Genomic DNA, 21,118 nt, shown 5'->3' on the forward strand with positions numbered 1-21,118 from the left:
TGAACACCACCCTGGGTCTTTTTTCACAGCATAATTACCCACAGGCGCTTTACAAGAAAGCCGCATCTACCAAGGTGGAAGGCAGAGAGCTGGTAAAAGCACATCCTAAGGGGCAATGTCAAATGCAAAGTACTTCCCCAAGCCTGCGCTTTAAGTGTGGTGGCTGACTCAGCACTTATAAAGAAAAGATAATTACACGTACGATTCTGAAAAAGAACTCCAAATCCTCCATAGCTCGTGTACATCTGGTTTCTTACTGAACCAGTCCCTGCATCTCCTTCCAGCTGGATTCTCCTTTTTTTTTTTACTGTTGATAAGATTTTCTACTTTAGGTCAGCACTGCAGGACTGAGGAAAATTCAAACTAATTTTGCTGTTTGCTTTTTATTTCCACAACTGGCAGGATGAAAAATGGTGGGGAGGGGGATTCATGCCGCTCTGTCACTGATCTTGGGTTAGGACATAGATGTGGGATTCGAGATTGGAGCTTCCTTTCCCCTTTAATGGTCAAAGCAAAGCACTCTGGGATTTCTGGTGCTGTTTATTGGTTCCTGCCTAATTGCAAGCTTCTGCCAAGGGCAGCGATCTGAGTTTGAGTTCTTTGTTCAACACTGGACCTTCCACGGCTGCAAACAGGCCTGGTTTTCAGGATATCCACAATGAATATTCATCAGGCATATTTCCATACATTTGGGCTGGTGAACCTGGTTAATTTGCATAATTAGGTTACACTCCAAGCCAGAGCTGTTTGTGGTCCTCAATGACTGGAATAGTCCACCTTTGGCTTCAAAACAGGAATCTGAAAATCTCTCTTTAGTGAGAATTAGGGAAGAACATTTTAAAACTCCCGCTGCATAACAGTGCAAGTCCTGGTTTTACTTAGCTTATTCAGAAACGTAAGAAGCCTTTTGCAAGCAAAACAAAATCCCCTCACCTCAGAGTAAAAGCTGGAATAGCCCAAGCTGCTATGCAATGGTAAGCATGGTGCTGCAGCAGTAAAGATCTGCAAAACTGAAATAACAGCATTGATCCCTGCTGCTGAGCATGTGGCTTCATTGGCCTATCTCTGCTGAAAACGCGTCAACTGCTGGGGTGTGGATTTCCGCGGCCTTTTTCTTATGAAGGGTCATAATGGCAGGCAACACTGATCTTCAAGTGATTTCCAAATGTCTTGGTTTGCTGACCTTCATGGGGTTACTTTCAGTCATGTCCTGTTTTCAAAAGCGTTTTCTGTTTCAGTGTTTTCACTTCATGGTCTGCTTCCATCTTCATCTCTCAATGCAGTTCATGTAGTGATTCCCAAATGTTCAGGTCCAAGAAGTCGACTCAACTATTTAAAAAAAAAAAAAAAAAAAAATTAAAAAAATATGTTTTTAAAACCCTCTTTCTGCTTTTTTAAAAATAGGAGGCTAGTGCTGAGCAGGAGAGAGAACTTATGTTGTCAGTACCAGTTTCTGCAGCATTGACTACATTTGGTTTGTGATTCTTCTTGTGTTGATTGAGTTTGTAAAGATCTTTTCCAAGTTCCCAACTAAAGGCTTTAGGGTAGAAGACCACAATGTAGATCTGGGAAGGGAAAGAAAAGCAACTGGACTCCAGATTAAAGATCTCACAGAGGGTCAGTGGCTACACAGCCAGAGGGGCATGAATCCATGTTTCATCCTGTCCTGACAGCAACTTGCCATGATAACAGAAACACCAGCGGCCAGGTGGTGTGGCTCCAGTAGAAGGTTTGGACTGTATTTCTGCTCTACACAGTTACAGCTGGTTGCATTTTAACTATCGTGATTAGCACTGCTCTGCCTTGTGTTGCAAGAGAAGCAGAGGATTATGGAGAGTGATTGTTGCCAGAGTGCGCCATGGTTAAGATTTACCAATGCAGGAGTCCTGGATTCTGGTCCTGGTTTGGGCTTCTGCTCTTTGAGTGGTGAAGGCTAAGAGGTGCAGATGTAACCCTTCCAAAGGCACACCTCTGTGACGAGCTAGAATTTCCTGGTTTGCTTCCCTCTCTTTCAGCAGTCAGAGCCTGATGGAGGTGGGGGGTGAGGGAAGAACACAGCTCTGCTCCCTTAATCGCCTCTCCAAAGTGGGCGTAAAGAGAAAGAACAGCTGGTGCTGGTCAGACCAGAAGCCCAAAGTGAAGCAGCAAAGAGGTCCTGGGCCGTAAAACGCACAAACAATAAATAAGAGATTCGGTTCCAAAGCAGACTCATTTCTCCTTCCTTTTTCAGGGCAAGAACAAAATGAGGCAGCCAGCTCTATCCAGCACTTGGCGGGTGTGTGCTTTGGTTGTGAATCCACCAAACACCAGCCCAGGGCAGGCACGAGGTAGTGTCCTAGATGCAGTCCTGCTTTTAACTCCTGAGAACCATAGCAAAGCAGGGCCAGCAAGAAGCAGCATAAGACCCTGATTGACGTGACGTAACCTCTCCTGCCCTTCTGCAGCCAACTCATTTTACTTTTCTGATTTGCCATTCTCGCCACTGTTCCCATCTTCGGGCTCATCATCTTGCACAATTTCCACCTCTAGCCGGCCGATGTATAGTGAGATGGCGCAGAGCCAAAAGAGGGCCACAGCGAGGACAGCTGCTGCGTTGAATGTGGCCACCGCCAGGGACAGCATCATGGTGCGGCGCAACAGGAAAAGGCTAGCAAGATAGGACGCGCTCCCATAGGAGACACAGATGCCTCCAAGGATGAAGAAGCCTGAGGAAGAGGAGATACCAAAATTAGGCCTTGATGGGGGGGGGGGGGGGGATGATGATGACGACAGCAGTTCATAGCTTAACCCTACCAACTAGATCAGATACCACCCCCTTATGTGATTCAGTCCTGTTTTGCTCCGTTCCATGCATTAACTTATGGCTCTGACTTCTCTAAGAAGAGCAAAGACTATACGTCCATGCATGCAATGGGGATAACAGCAGAACTGTTCAGCCTGTCCTGAAGAAGTGGAGCCAGTTCATAACCTTACTGTTGCAGTGCAGCACAAAGAGACCCTCCTTAACAAGAATGTTAACTCAGGCATGCTCACAAGCATTAAAGATTTTAAAATGTCATCCTCTGGGCTGGGTTTGATTCCTGGCACACATATTCTAAGCTCCAGGCTGAAGATGATATGGAGGCAGCATTCACAGCCCCTGGGGGAAGGGAGTCGGTCATCATGCAGTAGTGACATCTAGTGGTTGGATTTTGGGCCTATGATCGCAGGGGTCTGGAGGGAGTTGGGGGTGTATGGCCCCTGGCCATGGAGTGTCATCTGGGCTAGGTGAGTTGAGAGGGGGATATAAAATGCCCCAGGCAATTGTGAATAAAGACTCATTGTGACTTATCCTGTTCCTGGTTCCAACTGAACCGGAAGCCCAGAGGAGCAGAAGGAAACTGCTGGGTCAGAAAAAAAGAAAACCATGGCAATATCTATATTGGAGTCTCCACAAATGATTATTCTGTAACAATCAAACTTAAGTTGTAGGTGCTAGAATGCCTGAGACCAGGTGTATTCAGAGTTTTCTCAAAGGAGATCACAGTTGTGATCTATCAGGATACATCCTGACAGGGACAGCTGAATAAACCAATCCAATCACAATCTTGCTTGTTAACACTAGGGAGCAGTGATTAAAAGGATTTTGAAATAATTTAACACATTTTTGCTCCTCCCCTCCCCCCCCCCCCCCCCCCAAACACAGGCAGACCAGTTTGGGGAGGAGCAAAAATGTGCTTGTACAGTTGAAAATGTGCATTGTTTACCTCCCTGAACCAACACTGCCATGCTGGTAGGGAGGTTGGGCTCTGATAGCGGAGCAGATCTTGGTGCCGGAAGAATAGAGCACTGCTGCAGGGGGAGAGCCCGGCCCTGCCGCCAGAAGAGACTACGGCACCAGAGGAGCAGAGCACCACAGCTGTCTGACAACCCAGGCCTTGCTACTGGACTAAATGCTGCAGCTGCCAGGGCCCGGGGGGTGTGCTAGGGAGCAAGATAGGAAAAGGGGTAGAGGACTGCAGAGCTGTAAGAAAGAAGGCCAGAGAGGATAGATACATGGACAAGAAGAGTTGTGAAGAGAAAAGAGGGTTGGGAGTGGAGACTGAATGCAAGAGAAAGTGGGCCTTCCCACATAACCTCCATCCCAACTCATTCAAAACCTCTCCTTCCAAATTGACATCCTATATCTCCTATCCACTTCCCCAGCTCACTCACACACACATATATGCCCTACCCACCGACAACCTATTCAAGCCTCCCCATTTACAGTCCCCTACCTCTCACCTACTCCCCCTGCCCGCTCACACTATCCCTGTCACACATCCATATCCCTTGCCCACTCACATGCATACTGCCGGCCATACACATACCCCATCTCCCATCTACCTCCACTGAGTCACACATATTTATTTATTTTTATATACCGACATTCGATCTGACATATCACACTCATACACATACCCTGTTTAACCATCTATTTACAGACACAAAACTCTCACGTCTGCCCTTCACCCACTCACAGGAGCGGGCTGCCTGCAGCCCACCCCAATGTTCCCCTAAACAATACTCACCAATGCAGTCCCACTAGTTACCTACTGCAAGTAGAGCTGCAGTCCTACAGAATGCCTTCATTAGGGGAAGGGGCTGTACTGAGAGGGCAAGAGGCGGGAGACCAAGTTTATAATGATTTTAATGTTGCCCTTGCCCACTCATCAGAGCATATTATTCACATACCATAAGCTGCCTCTCGCCCCATGTCACTCTGAACATAGGAAATGACTCCAATCCCTGTAGACAACAGGCCATTGCGAAACCAGGAGAGGAACCCTAGCAGCAAACAGAGAGAATGGCATGACTGGTTCATTAAAACATTTTTACATCTGAAATTTTCCCTCCACAAGTGCACTGGCCACAGCCTCACACACCACTGGCTAGCTGCTCATCAGAAGGAAAGGTAATGACAATGCCAGGCCAGAACAAACTGAGATGCAGATGCTGCACCAGACTGTTCTTCATCATATCATGCGTAGGGTTACCACCTTAACCCAGGCCAACCAAACAGGCAAATCCAGTCCCAGGTTTGCCTGATTGGACTTATGTTATAACTCTGATTTACCATAAAGTGGAGCAGGCAGGTGGCTAGGGGCACCTGCTCTGTGGGTGATATCACTGTGCTGAAGAAGCACCTGCTGAGTTGGCAGAGAGAGAGAGAAAGAAAGATAAAGGCTGCTCCTTCGGCAGTGCCCTCCCCCCCCCGGATATGCTCCAAATTTCAGAGGAGAATTTCCCTCTCCTGGGTTAGATTTCAGAGTTCAGAAGGACCCTGGCAGCCACTGTAGCAGGATGTAAGTAAACTCAGCAGTTGCTCACAGGCCCTGGAGTGGCTCTGCTCTCTCTCTTTCATGGGTGAGGGGCTGGGATTACCGCAGAGCCTGAGAACACGTGCTGGGCTGACAGAGGCTGACTTAGATTCTACCACCATTACTAATTATCAGTGCTAGGGAGAATGGAGGTAGGCTGAGAGGGGAGGGATGGAAGCAGGCAAAGGTCTATCACAAAGTTGGCAACCTTAGATCCCTCCTCCCCTCCTCCAAACCACAGAAAGTTTGGAATTGCTGAAGAGGCCTGTCCCCCTTCTAGGGGCAAAACCAGACAGGGATACACTCTTTGGTTGACCTGGACAGAGTGTCAATCCTGTTTGGGAGTCAGCAGGCAGCACTGTGTTCACAGGTCATCTCACTAACACACTTTGTCATTTTAACATGTTTCAGGAATCAGACATCCAACTACCTGTGGGAGATGGCAAATCCTATAGCCAGCATTGGAAACTCAGTGTTTGGGCACCAAACAGGAACAAAGGACCAATATTATTATTATCCAATTACAGTTTGCTGAAGCATGGGAATAGGGTTGGGGCTGCAGTCACTTGTAGAACTGGAGCCATCCCCACAAATGAATGCATTGGGAGAAAAACCTCTCTGCCAATCTGGAAACGCTAGAATAGCGTGATCACATTGTTTCAGATTATAAGGAATGGATTGAGCCAGTCCTGTTTTACTCACAATGCAAGCATGCACTTGTGGTTCCAGTTTTTTGGAAGGAAGAGTGCAGGGGTGGTAAAAGTGATTTTGAGGACTACATATCCCACAATGCTTAGGAACAAGAGTGCCTTATTGGACCTTACCCTCTTGCGAGTGGGGAGGAATATTTTAAACCACAAGTATATGAAATTTAATAAACATTATTAAGAAGTCTAGAATGTCTTGCCAACAGGATGCAAGGACTTCAGCCAATCAGGTCATCATGGTGCTGAGAAAATCCTGGTGCCATGCCAGAATGCTACAGAGAGTCCACAAAGCCAATCAAAAGCCTCCCAGTCCCATCTGAACTACAAATCCCAGCATGCCAAGCACAAAGAAGGAAAAGAAGCACACTGCAGGCCTCACCGGTCTCATGTGCTTTTCGTAGCAGCCAGGCGTCAGCCTTGTCCAGCTCTGTGATGGGGCTACTGGCACCCCCGGGTTGGCTGCTTCCCCTGGACCCGACCGGGCCATGAGAGGAGCCCCGCCAGAAGCTGCTACCCACAGGCCGCAGTCTCCACCTCCACTGAAAGTATAAACCAGCACCACTCACTCGTCCCAGGGCTGCTCTCCACCAGCCACCAAATGCCATCGTACAGCCTTCCTGCCAAACGCAGTGCTGCTAGATCTGAAATATAAAATTATCACACGGGAACCTCAAGATAACTGTACTTTCCAAAAAATCATTATACACTGCAAAAATGGAAACATTTGTTGCAAACATACAAGACAGAAAAGTGGTTAAGAAAGTCTAGAACTGTGTGGCAATTTAAAACAGCATGGTTTATGAACAGAAACTTGTTTTTGTTTCAATTGATACTCTTCCTTGGTGTAGATAATGAAGTCCTGGGCATGGTGACCCTGCTTCTACCCTATAAAGTATATATAGTTTTCAATTTATTAATCAGAAAGAAGGCTCTAGAATGAGGGGTCATAGGATGAGGTTAAAAGGGGTAGACTCAGGAGTAATCTTAGGAAATATTTCTTTACAGAGAGGATAGTGGATGCATGGAATAGTCTCCCAGTGGAGGTAGTGGAGATGAAAACTGTTTTTGACTTCAAGAAAGCATGGGATAAGTGCACAGGATCTCTAAGTGAGCGATGGAAATTATAAAACCTAATTAATTGCGTGGATGGGCAGTCTAGATGGGCCAAAAAGTCTTTCTGCTGTCATGTTTCTAAAATACTATTTTCATAAAATGCACTCTGCAGTTGCCATGCAATTGTATACTTGTTTTGTTGCTTATTTGGTTTTTCTTCCCTACTTTTGACATGCTCTCTTATTGTTCTTCCCTCCCTCTAGCTTCTTCCTCCAATTGCTCTTTTTCCTCCTTTCAGTTTACACTCTTCCCAGTTTCTTCCCTGCCTCCCCCTGCTCCTTCTTCCCCATTTTTTCCCTATGTCCAGCAGTCACCAGCACTGGGACAGCTCCCTTTTCCCACTGGCCAGGCTGAAACATAATTATTATACTGGGTCAGACCAAGGGTCCATCATGAGAGAGTGGAGGAGTAGCCTAGTAGTTAGAGCAATGGGCTATGAACTAGGAGACCAGGGTTCAAGTCCTACTGTTGCTCCTTGTGACCTTGGGCAACTTACTTTGTACCCTCAGGTACAAACTTAGATTGTAAGCCCTCTGGCTCCTTTCCCTTCCTCCAATTGCTCTGGCTTACAATACCTGATTGTAAGCCCTCTGGCTTACAATACCTGAATGTAATCCACTTTGAAGGGCTTAAAAAAAAGTGCAAAAAGCAGAATATAAATCTAAATAAATAAATCATGCCCCCTATTCTTTTTCCAACAAGAGAATAGCATATATATTTATATTTAGCAACCAAAAGTGCAAGCATGGCATACATGGCAGCAAGTACAGGTACAATGCATTTTTGTTCCCAGCTCCTATTGATAGGTCACCACCTAACTCTGGGCTGGTGGTATGGAAGGGAGAGGGGATATACCTGGTGCCCCCATCCCTTTAACAGTTTATTTATCTAGATTCTTAATCTTCCAGCTGTGGTGTCTTATCACAGAGGATCTGCCAGATGGCCAAACTCCAAACTTTCTTTTAAATAAACAAACATAAACATGCTTTCTTTCATAAAACTTGCTAAAACACACAAAAAGCCAACGCTTTACAAACAACAGATTGAAACTGGGTTTAATCTTGGGACCAACAGTGAAAGATCAGATGTAAACAGATACAACCTCGGTACCTAAAGGCTGCAATAAGATACTGCGACCAAATTCAGGCAATATGCTCTGTACCCCCAATCCCTACCTCAAGGCAACAAGCTCTGCCTCTCCATCCCTTACCTCCAGACAGGCCAGAAAAGCACAGCAGTAGAGAAAGAAAAAGAGAGAGGACTCAACTGACCAGCAAAGCCGAAGACAAGAGCAGGAAGGAACTAGCAAAACAACCCGGACACTGGGCATGCGTAAAGGACAAGCTCCGCCCCAATCTCCTCCATTGAGACAGCCCATTTAATTAGCGCTGGTGGCTGACCGCCCCTGCCGGCGACCGGAAGCCCTTTAGAGAGCAGCGAAGCCACTCCCCAATCTCAGTATTAAAAAAACAAAACAAAATACTGTTGGATGAATGAGGGAAACGTCATCTCGTCTGTTAACCAATCTGCGCGGAAGCGGCTTCTGCGTGGCGGCCAATGAGGTTGGCAGATTGTGGTGCAGCGAGCGTTCCCGCGCAAGTACAAAACGTCTAGCGTCGTGAGGTGACATAAGGGCAGTTCATAATATTGTTTTAGTTTGGTTTCTTCTCTTCGTTCGTCGTGAAAGCAGGGACTTTATGGCCGAATATCCTGAATTTATTTCCTTTGCTCCAACGCTTGCCTCTCGCAAGAGTTCTCGGCACCAACGGTCACAAGCTGTGGGAGGCGGCGGTGCGGCTTCTGCTGCTGCTCCGGGTCGGGTAAGGGCCGAGGAGCCGCTGTAATAGGGTACACTTAGGGGGTCATTTTCCAAGGTGTTATCGCGGGAGATAATCGGAGTTGGGGCGGAGCATATGTAAAACGGGAAACAGTTATCGTGTGCCGCGCTACGGCCAGTAAAGAGTTATCGCAGAGAGAGAGAGAGAGACTGACTTGCTATAGTGCCTATGCCCTAGACAAGTATTTGTATCCCTATGGGAGGGCCACCTAGTAACTCGAGGTGGGGATTAGGTATGAGCGTAGGGGGTTGGGGGCCACTTTCACATTCAACATGAGACGTACGGAAAGAACAGTGGTCTCTAGTGAAGATTTGCTGGCTGTCGGAGTGAGGAAACTCACTCCAAGAAGAGATTTGGGCAACATTCTCTCAACCTAGCTTGTTGTTGCCCAGGTAGAGTGTCCATCAAGCTAGGTTGAGAGAACATTGTTTCCTCTATCTGTGAGACAATTGCTCAGTTTCATATAACATGTTGCTTGCAGCACCTAGGAGTGGAAATAGGCTGTTTGGACACTTTCGTGTACTGCGAATATTCATTGGTTGTTTTATCGCGGTGCATGATGTTTTCGCGATTTGCGAATCCGTTTCCGCAAATGGCGAAAACATCACGTCATGCGATGTTTCCTAGCTGCACGAAAAATGCCTTATTTGCATGGGACACGCCCCCTCATGCGTTACCACTGTGATATTGGAAAATGAGGCCCTTAGTGGCACACAGAGTTTAATGTACAGTGGCGTGCAAACTTTGTTCCTGATGCAGCAAAGAATTTTAAATAGATTAGCGCCTTCTCGTGTAAACCCCATGCTAATGATACTATTAGCTTTTGCCTCCTTTCCCATCACCCCCCCATGAGCTGGAAACTTAATTCCTAGGAGGCAGATGTAATAAACTTTGCGTTAATCCTGTGTGCAGAAACTCAGCGCACACCCTTACTCCCAATCGGCCGATACAATAAAGTGCACTCCAGTGGAGCGCACTGTTAGCCCACGTTTGGCTGCGCATTTTCGATGTGCTATTTTTACCCCTTATACACAGGCCCATTCAGTAAAAGTCGCGGAAGAGCCGGGGAACATCTACTCTCCTGTGCGTGCGATTCAGGAGGGAATAACATGCAAATGAGGGCCCGCAGTAGAAGGAGCTGCTAGGGACCCTTCTTTTTGACAGAAGCAGCGGCTGTCAGTGGGTTTGACAGTTGATGCTCAATTTTAACGGTGTCGTTTTCGAACCCGCTGACAGCTACGAGTATGGAAAATGGATGCCGGCAAAATTGGGTGTCCGTCTTCTGACCTGCGGGCCGTGGGCAGATGTTTAAATTTTTTTTTTTTAAATTTTTACTTTTTTTTTTTTACTTTTGGGGCCTCCAACTTAATATTGCTATGATATGAAGTCGGAGGGTGTACAGAAAAGCAGTTTTTACTACTTTTCTGTACACTTTACTGATGCCAGCCGAAATTAATGCCAGCCTTTGGGGAGGTGTTAATTTCTGAAAGTAAAATGTGTGGCTTGGCTGCTCATTTTACTTTCTGTATCGCGTGGGAATAATTAATAGGGCCATCAACATGCATTTGCATGTTGCGGGTGCTATTAGTTTCGGGGGAGGGGGGGTTGGCCGTGTATTTTCGATGTGCTTTTACCCCTTACTGTATAAGGGGTAAAAATAGCGCCTCCAACGCGTGGCCAAGTGCGGGCTAACTGTGCTCTGCCGGAGCACACTTTACTGTATCGGCCTGGTAGTAAGTAAATGGTATGCTCCTACACTAGACTTTTTTTTAAAAAAAAAGTGCAAACAGTTAAAATGTATAGGGGTGGATTGCAGGACAATATCAGCCCTGGGGAATTTTTTTTTTTGACTCCCTTATTCACTTTCTCTGCAGCACATGCATCAACAGGCCAAGTCTACTCTGAAACCTGGTAGACTTAAGCCCAAATATCTCCAAAATATCTCATATTTTTCCTAAATTTCTAAGAAGTAGAACTTACTCTAGACAAGCAGTGAGTAAACAAAGCTATAGACCCCCATTCCATACATACAAATCAATTGGGGCCACCTCACAAGTCTGACAGCAGAATACCTTACCTTAGTCATACATGTGGAACACAGACAGACCCTTACCAAATACAAAATGAAGAGGTAATAAAGTATAAATAGAAATATGCAGACAAAAACTGAACTTGAAATTGCAACAAGTCAGATTCTATATGGAATGGAAAACAAATCATTCCTCACTAAATATCAAACAATTAGATCAAGAAATATATAAAGCATCAATCATAATGGTAAAACCAAGCTCATAAAAAGAATAAATATTTAAAAATTGCTGAAAAGAACATCCAGTGATTACAAACATAACATTTATTTGTTTTTTTTTTATTTCCCAAACATCGATTTAAAATATTTCAAAATAGCAGGCACAGCAAACACCACTCAATAATTTAAAGCTAAAATAAAACCCCTGCTCTCTGAACCTGGGAACTTTAGATTCCAGTCACCCTGAGATTGTCATGGATTAGTAAGGGGAGAGAAATATGCACAACTTTCTTCTCTAACATACATTCATTCTCCCACAAACTCCCTTATATTCTCTCTCACACATGCTCATTAGATCACATGCTGTCTCTCGTACATGCTCACTATCACACACTCATGCTCTTGTTCACACATGCTCATTGGCTCAAGCGCTGTCTCTTTTATATATGCTCACACATGTTCACTGACTCGTTCTGGCTCAATTGCTTTTTTATACCCATAGGCTTATTGGCTTAAATAGTCCTCTTGCTCAAACATATGCTTACTGGCTCACTCGTTCTCTCTCTCACAAACATGCTCTGGTAACCACAACAAGCCTGACTGTATTATGCAGTACAACAATGGGGAAAAACAGGGACATAATCACTCCTCATAAAACATCAAGCAGTATAATCAAGAGATATAAGAACTTCATACTAAAATCATGAAAAGAATGAATGTATCAAAACAGCCAACAAACAGCGAGAGCCCTATATTCAAAGTTAGCTCCCCTATGAGGAAAGGCTGAAGAAGTTAGGGCTGTTCAGCTTGGAGAAGAGACGGCTGAGGGGGGATATGATAGAGGTCTTTAAGATCATGAGAGGTCTTGAACGAGTAGATGTGACTCAGTTATTTACATTTTCGAATAATAGAAGGACTAGGGGGCATTCCATGAAGTTAGCAAGTAGCACATTTAAGAGTAATCAGAGAAAATTCTTTTTCACGCAACGCACAATAAAGCTCTGGAATTTGTTGCCAGAGGATGTGGTTAGTGCAGTTAGTGTAGCTGGGTTCAAAAAAGGTTTGGATAAGTTCTTGGAGGAGAAGTCCATTAACGGCTATTAATCAAGTTTACTTAGGGAATAGCACCTGCTATTAATTACCTCAATAGCATGGGATCTTCTTGGTGTTTGGATAATTGCCAGGTTCTTGTGGCCTGGTTTGGCCTCTGTTGGCAACAGGATGCTGGGCTTGATGGACCCTTGGTCTGACCCAGCATGGCAATTTCTTATGTTCTTTAAGTGCGTTCAGCGCTACTTAGTCGAATAAGTAGGATTTATGTGGTTAAGCAGTGGCCATTGAATATGCGCTTACATTTAGTGGCTGCTGCTTAGCCACATAAGTCCCTTTTATGGCTAAAACGTTGGCTGCATAAGTTGTGGGTGGGTGACCTAGTCGCATAACTTAATCAACTAAGTGTGTGTATATATTCAGTGAACTAGCCATGCTGCCGCATATACGGTGTAATTTAGCCAGATAAGTTATTTCCGGCCAAGTTACTTAATCGGCCATCTTTCAATATTGGGCCCCAATGATTTAAAACCTGTTCTAATGTTTCCCAAACAGCATACATGACATAACACCGCCCCCCCCCCCCCAAAAAAAAAATAATAAAAAATCTCCAGCTCTCCATACCATTAAATAAATACTTGGCATCTTTTGATTTCCCAGAGATTGTTGCGGATTTTGGTGAAGGGGCACAAATCTTTATCCATCCTTCTACACACACACCTCTGTAATCCTCCTTTCTTCTGGGCCTTGGCCCTGCCCACACTGCTTATTTTACTGCTGGGGAGGAAGTGGCCCCGCAATCACCAGATGTGTCCTTCTGCTGAGCCTGTAGGCCTTTATTCGGGCTCTGTCGTGACCCTGCAGAGACCTCCCTCGGGCTGTGCTGGGTTACGCACCCAGCAAAAGAATTTGTCCTGTGGCTTTATCTCAGCTCCTGCCTCTAACTCTCCTGTTTCATTAGTATCCTTTAAAGATACCTTCCTTTGAACCATGCACTACTGAGTGACTGTCAGCTTGCCCCCTTGTTCAAGTTTAAAAGCTGCTCTATTTCCTTTTTAAAAGTTAGCACCAGCAGCCTGGTTCCACTCTGGTTAAGATGGAGCTGGTTCTTTTGGAAAAGTGTCTTCCTTCCCCCCCCAAAAAAGTTGTCCAGTTGCTTACAAAACTGAATCCCTCTTCTCTGCACCATCATTTCATCCACGCATTGAAATTTCGGAGCTCGGCCTGCCTCTGGGGACCTGCCCGTGGAACAGGGAGCATTTTAGAGCATGCTACTTTAGAGGTTCTGGATTTCAGCTTCCTACTAAACTCCTAAATTTGGCTTCTGGAGGCTCCCTCTCACATTTTCCTATGTTGTATGTACCAAGACAGCTGACTCCTCTCCAGCACTTTCTAAAATCTTATCTAGGTGATGTGTGAAGTCTGCCATCTTTGTCTGTTTCTATCAAGTTTGTTTTTATTATAATACAAGACATTCATCATTTATAACTTATACATAGGCTTTTCTAAACAGTAAGGTCTTTAGCTTACACACATCTGAGATATTGAAACCAGCTGATTATCTCAGGAGTAGCTGAATCTCTTTAATATTTCCTTTATACTTATTAATGTGACATTGGGTTATTAGATGTTTCCTGGTCTCCTTGATGGCCACAAATCACACTGTTGATCTTTAATTTTTGGTGCAAGCTTTCTGGCTGCCCTGGTGGCTTCAAAATTTGGCACCCATCTCTTTCCTCCTTCCGTCCGCTGGCACAGGACAGCAGTGATATGACTGCATTTTACTTCCTGGGTGGCATAGAGAAACCTGCAGAGTGACCGTTTTAACTCTAAAACAGTGGAATTGGAAGCTGGGTTCCATGTGGGAATTTGATCTACTTTAGCTAAATGTGCACAGAATCACTGCTGGGCAGACCAGATAAGCTTTTATCCCTCATCATTTACTAGGTGAGACATGATCTGCCTACCCCTTTCATATCATTTCTCCATTCCTGGATGTGCCTGCTTGCTCCCCAAAATGAGCAATATAATCTGCTGGGTATTTGCTATTGGCCACTGTCAGAGATGGGATGTGGGGCTCAGTAGTCCATTTGTCTGATCCAGTTTTTCAGCTCTTAATGCTCTTAACTACTTGAAGATTTCCAAAGGCCCCATGTATTCCCCCCAACTCTAGTACTCTTTGCTTCCGCTTAATACTCTTTCCATGACCTACAACCTGGAAATTTGCCATCTTTCATCCCTTGCCTTTGGAAGTCTGAGTAGTCTTGCAATTTTCTTTCTTACCCATCTGTCTGCTTTCCTCTGGTTTCTTGGCCCTCTTGGGCTCCTCCCTCCCTCCCTCCACCCCCCCCCCCCCAAGGTGCTTGTGAGTTTGTTCTGTGGCTCTCTAGTTTCCTGTAGCCCTGATGAAAACCCATATATTCACTAAACATGTTTCCTCAGTGGCAGGTAGTGTATTGGTGTGGCCCACTAGTCCCCCGTGTCCAATGGTCTCAGTGGAGCGTACATGTGTAAGTTCCAATCTGGGTGCCTATTTCTCAGCAGCTAGTGTGGTATACATGTACACTGCCAGTCTTCAACAGACTCAACTTTTTAAGCTAAGCATATTATATGGATTGGAGCAGGCTGGGCCATTATCAGTTTTCATTAATGTAGGGGTAGGCCTTAGTAGCTGCACAGCAACCATGGTGGAGGGGACTGCAACTGTTGTCCTGGCACTGTTCCCAATGATAGTCCTTTTTCTCCTCAACCAGTAGTATTGCTATGTGAGTGGGGAGCAAGTAATCTTTCTTCCCCCCCCCCCCCCCCTCCCCGTTGCCATACCAGTTTCATCGAACTCTGGGTCAACCCACACTTTCACCCAGTTCATGGTGTGGCTTCTAGCATAAATTCCACCCAAGTTGCACAATCCCTATAGGGAGTCTAATGATACTCTGCCCCAGAGCTGCTGATGAGGGCAGGTGCCCTCTAGCAGTCATTCAATGGCAGTAAGAAAAGAGAGAGCTAGTGTGGGGGGGGTCTGTCAGCCACTTGCATTTGTGCAGGTCCAGCCAAAGCCTGCCCCCTTTGCAGGTTTCCTGGATAGCAAGTTTGGGCAGGAAGAGGGAATAAGATCTTTTGGGCATGTGCCAGCTCACAGGTTCTGTGCTAGCTTTTTCCTTTTCTTATTGCCACTGAACGATCACCACGAGGCACTGCAGCTCTAAAGTATGGGACTGTAAAATCCACTTTGTGCTTGGACAAGGTCTGGATTTATTTATTTTTGTGTTTATTACATGCCAAATGCATATGCTGTAGGTGGTTTTATCTTGTACAATCATAAAATGTCCAATACATAAGACAGAACGATACAATGAACATTAACTAAAATACAGTAAAACCAAAGAGGCTAGGCTACCACCATTACAAATACCTAAAAAAAACAAAACCCAAAAAACAAAACCAGGACAGTAAAATTGACATTTACTACAGGAAAAGCTCAGGCTTGCTGGAAAAAAGTTGTTTAACAGTGACCTAAACATCTTAGGACAAGTAGTAAGACAGTTTTTCTAGCAATGCGGGCCATATCTTTGGTGCAACCATGAAAAAGGGTCTCTCCCTCATCTCAGGTATGCAACTTTTCCCATGGAACGATAGTATATAAAACACTCAAAAAATAAACTTGCATAGATGAGACATCGAGAGAACCCCATTGAGATGAGCGAAGCATGTGTAGGGGATTATATAATATCATATTTTCCCAAGGTAATGAGAATAGACTAAGTTTGTGGACCAAAATAAACAATTTTATAAGTAATATGATATTGAACCAAGTAACCAATGAAGTGCAAACAAGACAGATGTGATGTGGTGTCTCATGCTTTTTCCAGAATTGAGCCTAGCTGTGGCATTCTGGAGTAACTGAAGTGCCTTCAAATCACAGGAAGGGTAACCCCAAACAAATGGAATTATACTGTCAATGGTCAGTGAAGAAGGAATAGGCATCAAAAATGAGCGCTGAATGACAATGTTTGGTTTTAGCAAGGTCTAAAGACAGCTTATTGATGAAATGCAGATAGGCAAATAGAAATCATTTCATTAGTTTCATTCCAAGATGGTTGGACTGTAATACAAAAACTGGATTTCGTTTGCATGTAATTATCCCTCAGAAAACCCTGCCAGCAGCTTACATTTATAACATGTAAATGCTGAACCTGAGGGACACCAGTGTGAATGGTATGCCAAGAACTACTATCACCAGTTCAAACAAATGGATGAGAAGGTGTTAAAACATAATTACTGAATAACTCAGAAAATCATGGACTTCCATAATGGTGAATACTACCGCTATTGTTGAGTAGACAGTTCAACCTGTCACCTGCCTTTCCTCACACTCGGTTGTAAGGACGAGTTGATTTGTTCAAACCTACCCATATCAAAACTCTCATCCAATGGACATACATAATTGCATTACTCCTACCCTATTGTCTTGGACCTTTCACAATCTCCATATCACCATCCTGTTAGTGCAGGCTTCCCCGGACACTGCACATCAGGGACACACATCTTGGGTATACCTTGATATAAAATCACCCAACTCTGCACCTCTCTTGGGTAGTTCTTTGGGAGGAGGAAAAACACCACTTCCCACTCATGCCTCTAGCCTCTCCTTCACCACCCCAGTAAGCTTCTCTAGGGTAAGAGGAAATTACTCCTTTTTCTCTGTGCTGGTTCCTCAGACTCGTGTCCATCAAAGGACACCTTGGAGCATTTCTGGTTTTTGTGAGCTTGTCCCAATCCTGCAATTCTCCTTGCTGCATAGTAGTTCCCGTGGAGGGGGAGAAAAATACCTACAGTACCTGAATATAATCTGCTTTGAAATGTCAAAAGTGGAAAATAAATAAAATACCCACTCCTTGTCATTCGGGAGTCAGAATCTTGCTTCTCCGCTCTGGTCCAAATCCAATGAGGGAGGCAGACTCCTCTCCACTTCTTCTTGGCCTCTGGCCTCTCCTCTTGAGGAAAACGCTGCTGCAAGTCCCACTCTCCTTGGAAGATTCCTGGACTTCCCAGGCCACAGGCTGGGTACCCCAGAGCTGGAGATCCTTAATCCTTACCCTATATAGTCAAAGGCAGGGGAGGAAAGGGCAAATCTGTGCCCAAATATTTCCCTTTTATACTGCCTCCTTCTTTCAGCAACCCAAACCTTTAAGGAAATATATACACACACTTTCCCAAATCACATTATCAACTGTCTTACGGTGCTTACATATCTAACATGCCATCCTGTGGTCCTTCAGTGATATTGCAACAAATAAAACCTAACATTTTTCCTAAACGTGCCAACATGATAGTTTTCCTGGGTCTCCCCTACCCACAATCTTCTGTATACCCCAGGCTTTCAAAAAAAGAAAAAAAAAAAAAGACTGAAATAGTTTTGTGTCCGAGACCCCCAATTATTTGTTTATTCATTCTTGTTAACTCCTTGTTCAGGAGTGACCCTGGCAGATATGGTGTACAACTGTTTAAAACTATACATAATGCAGCATAAAAAATAAACACCAACACAGTCTGAAATGCCATACTTCCTTAGGTGCTAAAGATGGCTATTGTGGTCAGTGGTGTTGAAGACAGCTGGGAGGTCTAAAAAACGCCAAGATTGGAAAAACTGCCCTTTATCCAATCCTCTCTTCAGTACATCTGGGCTTGACAGTAAGAGGGTTTCAGTGTTCAAAGCCTTTCTAAAACTGAACTGAAACTGATCTAATAACTGATTTGTCTTGCACAAAATCACTTAGCTGCTTCAGGGCCAGATTTTGAATGGTCTTGGCAAGAAAATAAAGTGAAGAAATTATGATGATAGCTGGCTAAGTTGAATAAATCAAGATAAGATTTTTAAAGTAAAGGGCGCAACAGCCTGCTCCAAGACATCAGGAACGATGTGCAAATGACACATTGACCAATGAGGTAAAAAATGGAGCAATAACTTCAGTGTCTTCAAAATAGTCATTGTATGGATTCAAAGCACAAAATGAAGTATTAAGAGACCTATTTTGATAGCCCTCTTCTGAACTGTATGCATTCTGCCTGTGGCCTCTTATAAAGTGTGATCTGTCGGAGGATAACATTGCTTCCTCTTTCCTACTGGTGATACTTTTTTCTTATACATAAGTTATTGTTGGCTTTCCCTGCTTTTTTTTATCACCCTAGTTTTGCTTTTATTTATTGCATTTATTTTGATGTGAGCATTTTGCTTACTGCGTTTCACGGACTTTGTTTTTGTCTTTGGCAGATAACTCTGGAGAAAGTCCTGGGAATTACTGCGTCCAGCAGTGGTTTTACATGTGACCCAAACGTTGGACTGATTGCCTATTCTGCTGGGTAAGAGCCGCCCTAGCAATCAACTTAAGCTTAACTGGCTCTGTTTTCTGGGTAGGCTGTTGGTCCTGGCTTTACACTCTTTACATCTCTGGACTTGTCTTACACAATTGTTCTTAGAAAAATTGAAACAAGGACTAACTTGACCTATCCAGATACAATGAAATTTAGCCATATTCAATAATTGTCAGCAGTGTCTGATAATCCATTTCAAAGTGCAGAGATCCAACCTAGTCAAGCAGCATGGTAGGGAAAAGTGTAGGGTGTGGCTAAAGGGGGTAAATCCAGAACTGGCTCAATCTGTCTCTGAGTTGGAGCCATCTGGTAACCCAAACAATGGTACGAGTCTGTGGTCACAGCTAATTTAGACAAAGCATCGCTTTTCATTATTGTCAAGTGTATTTTCTTTTTTTCCAGTTAATGTCTGAAGTTAGCTGGGTAAAAATACCCTCCCCAGCACACCCTTTTCCACTCCTATTTCTGATCGGCTAAAACTGTGCACGCAAATTTTTAGCAAGGCAAGAGGTGTTCCCAGGGCAGATTTATGACTTTGCCAATTAACATGCTTTTTCAGCACTAAGTGGCTAAACTTAACTGCTCAGCTCAGATTGCACAACTAGCTGGCCTAAAACTAGCAAGACAAATCTTGTTAATTAGATGCATGCAAATCTTCAGCTGGAAACTTAGCCAGGTACCCAAGTAAAATTACCCAGTTATCTGCTAAGAGGTGTGTTGAAAACATATTTTAAGCCTGCCCTAACCCCTCCCCCCTCATTTAAATGTTAGTCGTGATAATGGTCCTTCATGGTTTGATGAATGACCCTTTCTGATTGTAAGCTCTCTGGGGATAGGGGAATACATACAGTACCTGAATGTAATCTGCTTTGAAGTGTTAAAGAGCAGAATAAAAAAACCAGGATTTCAGCTTTATCTGTACTATGAGAAATCTTTCATTGCATAAGGATCATGCTAAGCAGTATCTGCAGCCAGAAGTTCTTAATTTGCCTCCCTGCTAATGTCTCTCTCTTTCCAGGTGTGTCATTGTGCTTTATTGCCCCAAAAAGAATAAACAGAGGCACATTTTCAATACTTCCAGGTACAGTAGCTTATTGTGTAGAGACACCATGTTATGGCATGCTGATTTATGTTCTTAGCCAAATTTTACCAAAATATACCAAAATTGTGTTCTCTCCCCCTCCCCAAAATCAGTCCACTTTTAACAGGCCAGAACTGTATAACCTGTTCTTCCTGAAGCAAGTATAGCAATAGGTCCTTCAGAAGTGTCTCCCTATGGCCTGAAATGGTCCTAGATGCCGTCTGTCTGTTCAGTGTGTGATTTTCTTTTCTCATCCAGTTTTAGATATAATCAAAAAAAGCCACTTCTGAGACTGTTCGATTTGTGTGGCACACAACCTCATTTCTTTATATTTTTTTATGCAGAAAACCACTCAGTGCATTGTCCTTCTCGCCAGATGGCTCGCTTATTGTTAGCGGAGAGGTGGGGTCATTTTTTTTTTTTTTTTTTTTTTTAATTTAAATCATGCTAATGCTTACAATTTTATATAGCATTGATGTTTGAAGCAGGTGGCTGACTTCCCTATTTTGGTATCTTGCAGAGTGGGCATAGGCCGGCGGTACGAGTCTGGGATGTAAGGAACAGCAGCCAACTGTCAGAAATGCAGGGCCACAAGTATGGCGTGGCTTGTGTGGCCTTCTCTCCCAACATGAGATACATTGTGTCCGTGGGGCACCAGCACGATATGACGGTTAATGTATGGGACTGGAAGGTAAGGTCACTTTTTTTGGTATAATGCCCATGATATAATTTCCTGGGTGTGTATTGGATTAGTGACTGGAGAATGTCTGAGCTCTTTTGATGTAAAGATGTAAGCATCTAGCTGAATAATCAGGTTGATGGGTGCCATTCATTCTGCCTGGGAAGTTTGTGTGTAATTTGCTTTGAACAAGAAGTCTCCTGTATTCCCGCATATTAAAAGCCCTGTCCTGCAACCTTGAAGCCAGCAAGTCAGGATAGGAGTCATTGGGCTTACTATGAATTTCAGCTTCATGATGGCTAATCTTACAGCCTGAAACCATACTATCTCTCAGAGAAATTGTAGAAGATGTTAGGGATGTACAGGGGGAAGAAAATTTGTTAGTTCACTTTGTTTTCAGGAAGGTTGCTTGATATATATATATTTTTTTAATTTTGAGGTATCTTTCTCTTGTTTTTCCTTTTGTATGGTATATTAAGTTAGTCTATAGCTATTTTGTGTATGTTGGTGTATGTAAACTTGTAAACTTCTTTGAGCTGTGTTTTGAAAAGGCGGGATGAAAGTGCAAGAAGAAAGGGATATTAGATTGTCCTAGTAGTGAGGATGTGATTAAAAACGGATTACTAAATTACCTGATTCTAGTGCTAGTAAGTAGTTTGTGAAACTTTTAAAAAATCTTTTAGGTGGCTGA

At 44.0% G+C, this 21,118-nt stretch overlaps 2 protein-coding genes across 8 annotated transcripts in view; one reads left to right on the top strand and one right to left on the bottom strand.

The window, feature by feature from the left end:
- Positions 1-295: 295 nt before the first annotated feature.
- On the bottom strand, positions 296-8,548 carry TMEM160 (transmembrane protein 160). Of its 5 annotated transcripts, XR_003859181.1 has the most exons (5): positions 8,370-8,516; positions 6,426-6,687; positions 4,714-4,806; positions 1,448-2,705; positions 296-1,329 (listed from the first exon to the last, which is right to left on the bottom strand). XR_003859181.1 is itself a non-coding variant. In XM_029619523.1 (4 exons), the coding sequence occupies exons 2-4, from the start codon at positions 6,649-6,651 to the stop codon at positions 2,455-2,457; spliced, it is 570 nt and encodes a 189-aa protein (XP_029475383.1). In that variant the 5' UTR covers positions 6,652-6,687; positions 8,431-8,548; the 3' UTR covers positions 1,336-2,454. The 5 variants fall into 5 exon arrangements, 4 of the variants coding, with proteins under 4 accessions (XP_029475383.1, XP_029475382.1, XP_029475384.1 ...); XM_029619523.1 differs by lacking the exon at positions 296-1,329 and having other exon boundaries at positions 1,336-2,705; positions 8,431-8,548; XM_029619522.1 differs by lacking the exon at positions 296-1,329 and having other exon boundaries at positions 1,336-2,705.
- Positions 8,549-8,614: 66 nt separating this feature from the next.
- The window catches only part of LOC115073293 (WD repeat-containing protein 62-like), a 128,284-nt gene continuing 115,780 nt past the window's right edge, over positions 8,615-21,118 (top strand). For 2 of the 3 annotated variants that reach the window (XM_029571599.1, XM_029571600.1), the window contains exons 1-5: positions 8,796-8,979; positions 18,567-18,655; positions 19,686-19,748; positions 20,093-20,150; positions 20,269-20,439. In XM_029571599.1, the coding sequence (XP_029427459.1) occupies positions 8,857-8,979; positions 18,567-18,655; positions 19,686-19,748; positions 20,093-20,150; positions 20,269-20,439 (504 nt within the window). In that variant the 5' untranslated portion in view covers positions 8,796-8,856. The other variant, XM_029571601.1, reaches the window with a different exon arrangement.

Source organism: Rhinatrema bivittatum, chromosome 11, assembly GCF_901001135.1.
Source record: "Rhinatrema bivittatum chromosome 11, aRhiBiv1.1, whole genome shotgun sequence".
NCBI lineage: Eukaryota > Metazoa > Chordata > Amphibia > Gymnophiona > Rhinatrematidae > Rhinatrema > Rhinatrema bivittatum.